This window comes from Sinocyclocheilus anshuiensis, unplaced genomic scaffold (genome assembly GCF_001515605.1).
Source record: "Sinocyclocheilus anshuiensis isolate Anshui unplaced genomic scaffold, SAMN03320099.WGS_v1.1 scaffold566, whole genome shotgun sequence".
NCBI classification, from domain to species: Eukaryota; Metazoa; Chordata; class Actinopteri; order Cypriniformes; family Cyprinidae; genus Sinocyclocheilus; species Sinocyclocheilus anshuiensis.
Genome location: NW_015542410.1, coordinates 2,065,110 through 2,070,524, shown reverse-complemented (window position 1 = coordinate 2,070,524; position 5,415 = coordinate 2,065,110). Strand labels below are relative to the sequence as shown.

Here is a 5,415-nt window from a genome sequence, read left to right as displayed (position 1 = left end):
GGTACACAGAGCAGTTGAGATAAATCAGGCAGGTTATTTGTGAATCTGTCTTTGGTGGCTGGAACAATAGTTCTGCCCGGACAATAACGCAGAGCCATATAGTTAATATCAGTAATACGCAGCATGCACGATACAAGGAAATGGTCAGTAACATCATCACTTTGAGGTACGATATCTATATCAGTAAGATCAATTCCATGCAATATAATTAAATCTAGCATATAATTAAAATAATGAGTGGGCCCGGTGACGTTTTGCTTGACTCCAAAAGAGTTTATTAGGTCAGTAAACGCAAGTCCTAATGCATCATTTGTATTATCAATGTGAATTTTAAAATCTCCGACAATTAGTGCTTTATCAACATTTACCAATAGGTCTGAGAGGAAATCTGCAAATTCTTTTAGGAAATCTGTATACGGCCCTGGCGGTCTATACACAGTAGCCAGAGCAAGAGATAGGAGATATTTCTTTTGTTTATTTGACAGTGTAACATTAAGCAGAAGTATTTCGAATGAGTTGAACCTGTATCCTGTTTTCTGAGTAATATTGACAATATTTGTATATTAGGGCTGTCAATAGATTAAAATTAATCACACCCTTTTTCTGTGATTAATCGCACACTTCATGAAATTAAGCATAGACCATTTATCTTGTTTCAAATGGTTATTTTGTCATCATTTGCTATATTCAGCAAAGTAAACCAAAAGATTGAAGGGTGATTCTCAAAAATCTGTATTTTCTGCAAGCTTTTTTCAAGATAAATGTAGATGCCTTTCCAAAAAAGAACTCCAAAAGGATACTCCAAAACGACACCAAAGAACCAAATGATATAAGGAGCCCATATAAGCACATATGAAAGAAACAAAATGCAAAACAAATTATCTGAATTGTATAGTATGTGTACAGTGCAACAGCAAATAGGTTTTTTACATTTTAGAGAAATCAAGTTGCGATACCGAACAGGACCACATGGTGATGCCAAAAACCCACTAAACCAACCGCCTGCTGACTGCATTTATCTACTACACAGTACACGGATCCATTCAGAGTAACTAACACATGACAGCAACATACACATGACAAATCAAAACATTATCATGAATGTGTGTGGAAACAATGTGAATGTACGGAAATGTCTGCGCCTATGCATAAATACAATGGGTGATCAAGAGCACTCATACACGCATTAATATAACAGACTCACACGCGTGCTTGTTGTACGATTCCTGTACGCCACCGCAATCGTCTTTACTTTGATTGCAGTCTTCATCCATCAAAACTTTACTAGCGAGACACTGGTTGTCCAGTCGAGAAAACAGTTTGCATGTGTTGTGTTGACAATCTGTTCAGTCTGTACTTCATACAGCGCGTGTGACGTGTGAGGGCTCGCGCTCTTCAGAGACAATCACAGAATATGACAGAGCTCGTGTTTAAAAGCGAAACACACTGGAATGAATAATTCACTGAAGACGCAACGCGAGTCTCTGTTCTCTCTGCAATCTCTGATGTAATCAGCATGGTTTCCTTTATATTAGCGCTGTTTTGAACGGATTGTTTGAATGCATTCGCTTACTGGATCATTGGACTGAAAACTTTCCCGGAGTTTAGCAGCTTAAAATGATCTAATCGCAAGCAGGGAAGCAAAATTGGGTTAAAGGGTTAGAATAGAAATTGTGCTTCAGTAATTTTGCGTTAATTGTGTTAAATTATTTTAACGCGTTAAGGATTGTAAAATTAATCGCATGCGTGCCTATGTTGACAGCCCTAATATATATATATATATATATATATATGTATATATAATTTGACATTGTGTAATTGTCTGATTTGTCTCATGCCTTTTAAACGTGTTTGCATTGCATGTTTTCACTGACCAGGAGCAGGTTAAGTCAAAAGGCAGTTTTATGTTGGTATTTTGTCAACAACCAAATCCATTTCTGTATGCACTGTAACTTGTCTTAGCAAGAAAGTCTTAGAAATTGTCTTAGAAATTTGTCTGTGATAGTCCTTTAAAAGGACCTAAAGGGGCTATTTAATCATTTATAAATGCAGGCTTCAAAGTATTATTCTTGCTGTCATGTGCCTTTACATCAAAAGCTTGTTTATATTTACTGAAGAAACATAGGTGACAACCTTCATATAAACGTCTTGAAATCTCTGCATCATAATTGAATTTCAGTTTAAATGAATCTTTCGCCCAAAAATGAAAATTAGCTGAAAATATACTCACACTCAGCCCAATTTTTGTTTTTCATCGGAACACATTTGGAGAAATTTAGCATGACATCACTTGCTCACTAATGGATCTTCTGCTGTGATGGGTGCCGTCAGAATGAGAGTCCAAACAGCTGAGAAAAACATCACATTAATCCAGCAAAAATGTGAGCGTTTGTAATAAACAAATTCATCATTAAGATGTTTTAACTTTAAACTGTTTCTTCAGGCTAAAATAGGGAGTCATCTATCTCTAATATTGCTTTCTCCAGTGAAAATGTCGTCTTGTCTGAATTAGGAGGAAACATATGCACAGATCAAGCACTGTTTATAAGCAAAAACAGTTCTGAACAAATATGTTGGTGGATTTTGATGTGAGAGGACAACAGGGGATGGTCTTTTTCCTACTGGAACGGGTTTAAAGTTACTTAATGATACATTTGTTTCTTATAAGCATGCAGCTTTTCACTTCACAAGAAACTTGTGAAACATGACAAGCGTCATGTGGATTACTTGTGGATTATTGTGATGCTTTTATCAGCTGTTTAGACTCTCATTCTGACGGTACCCATTCACTGCAAAGGATCCATTAGTGAGCAAGTGGTTTCTCCAAATCTTTCCTGATGAAGAAACAAACTCATCTACATCTTGGATAACCAGAGGGAGAGTACATTTTCAGCAAATGTATTTTTTTGGGTGAACTATTATTTTAACAAGCAAGTCTTGCTGCTTGTATTGAGCAACGCTCTTGAGCTTTCTGAATCTAATAAACATGGATAACATGTATGCATCAATGCAAGTCTGTACTATGTGGGATGTGCAAAGGATAGATTAATACATTCGCTAAATTTAGACTGTGATAGCACATCTTTATGTTTCACGCTGGTGTGCTTGTGTGCATCCCAACACGTACTTTAAGAATGCAAGTATACATTTGACTAGACATCCCTGTCTGCAAGTGATTGGTATCTGCTGCTGAGAAATATGATTTATTTACTACATTTATTTACTTGAAATAAATGCAATAGAATGATCTACATTCAATGATTTAGATTTATTATGGAGATGTTTAAAGACATTTTTGTAAAATTGTGCACAACTCTCCTGTATAATAAGGGCTGGTCTCATGTAGATAACCAGAACTGGCAAATTGCTCTTTGCGTTGGAGGTATTTTCCTTAAAAGTAGTAGCATGTGTAGCAGATTTGCATAGAATGCTTTTTGGATGGTGTAGGTGAAAAGGTGGAGTGTGTAATTTGTTCAGTGTTAAATTATTTGATCTTATTCCAGTTTAATGTGCGGAAACAACTCTGTAATTGTCATGGAAGTCATCTGGAGTTTGACTTCCATAGAGTGTTAAACCTGTGGCCCTAATGTCAGTATTTTATCTCAACTAATGCCATGGATTTTTTTTGATTCCCTGTTTTCTGTACAGTTATTTGCAGAGACCTTTAATGCTATTATTTCATGTATTTATTTTTACTATTATGATTTTTTCTGTTATAATGATCTAATCTAAAACACTGCCACTAAACGGCAGATAAAAACAAATTTTCGTTGCTTTGCATGTGTGAATAAGTATAAGTCTTCACTGAAGCTTATTGACAAATTAAGTGTGCCACTTGGTCCAGTTTTACAGCTAGTCCCAGAATTACCAAGAGTATTTGCGTTTTTATATTCCCAACAAACCTGTCTAACCATCCCTACAGCAATCACAAGAGCCGTTTTGTATGTTTGTAATGATGTCACTGTGTCATTATAATAATTACACTAATAGTTCAGGGGAAAAAACATGTAATTATAAAATATACTTATAAATAGAATATAAAATAGAATTATAAAGTATATAAAATATAATTTTTTTTTTTTTTTTGGACTTATTGCATTGAAGCACATTATAATGACAGTCTTGTTTCTTACAAATCCAGTCATTTGTAAGGGACTCGGCTGATTTCATATTAAGCACAACAATGGTGCTCATTTTCTCTTCTATCTTTTTCAGTAGAAGAAGGCATGAAGAAAACATCATAGTCAATAAGTCATGGCTGATAAAAGAAAACTTCAAGGTATGATAACAGGGGCATTGTTTTCTGGGCCATATCTGTTTAATGCATGATATCTCAATGCCAGCTTAGTTTGAGGAGAATGCTACATGAGTAGCTTAAATTATTTAGCGTTATCTGCTGTATCAAAGCACGTGTGCGTGTGTGTCTCTGAGAATATGGCATGGTCTCACCTCATCCCATCCCATCATGTACCTAAGGTTTGCTTCTCTCTCCTCAGGTGAAATAGACAGATGTTTGAAAAAAGTTGCAGAAGGGGTAGAGCAGTTTGAGGACATTTGGAAAAAGGTAAGGAATGCACTTTGTGTAAAGCTCAATACATCATGTTAATTATAATTTGGTGTAATTTATTAAGAATAGTGTTTTACAATATGTCATGCCAAATTCAAAAGAAAAAATACTGAAAAATGAGAGTATGATGATTATCACAAAAATATTAAGCAGCACAACTGATTTCAACATTGATAACAATAGGAAAATGTTTCTTGAGCACTAAATCAGCATATCAGAATGATTTCTGAAGGATCGTGTGACAATGAAGACTGGAGTAATGGCTGCTGAAAATTCAGCTTTGCATCACAGGAATAAATTAATTTGTGAAATAGAAAACAGTTATTTTAAGTTTTAATCATATTTTACAATAGCACTGTTTTACTCTGTTTTTGATCAAATAAATGCAGCCTTAATGAGCATAAGAGATTTTCTTTGAAAACATTAAAATACAAGCCCAAACTTTTGAACAGTAGTGTGAAATTGTCAAATGGCAAATATACAGTAATAATGCTATGCTTGCATTAAAAACGACTCCATGTGGCCACCTTTTAACTTTTGCAGAGTGTGACAAAGCAAACAGCTAAATCACACACCAAAGCAGATTTGCAAACTAATACACACCCACAACAACAACCCTGCTCAGCAGTTACATTAAACCACAACACAAGTGTGTGAGTCCCTCTCCCATGATGAGCAAATGTAGTCAATGAAGACAAAATAAGAAAATTTTGAATGTGAACTTCTTTTAAGAAAGTCTGCCTAATTTATTGTACATCTTTCTCATTTATATTTGATCTGCACATGGATGTGATTGTATGTATCTTTTTCTTGTGGTAAATGTGGGCAGTAGTTCACAGTTCTGTGTG

At 35.1% G+C, this 5,415-nt stretch overlaps 1 protein-coding gene across 1 annotated transcript in view; it reads left to right on the top strand.

Moving 5' to 3' along the window:
• The window catches only part of LOC107693374 (CCR4-NOT transcription complex subunit 3-like), a 20,541-nt gene that overhangs the window by 1,467 nt on the left and 13,659 nt on the right, over window positions 1-5,415 (top strand). The window contains exons 2-3 of the mRNA XM_016492732.1: window positions 4,216-4,279; window positions 4,497-4,564. Of these exons, the coding sequence (XP_016348218.1) occupies window positions 4,255-4,279; window positions 4,497-4,564 (93 nt within the window). The 5' untranslated portion in view covers window positions 4,216-4,254. The remainder of the gene's footprint in view (window positions 1-4,215; window positions 4,280-4,496; window positions 4,565-5,415) is intronic.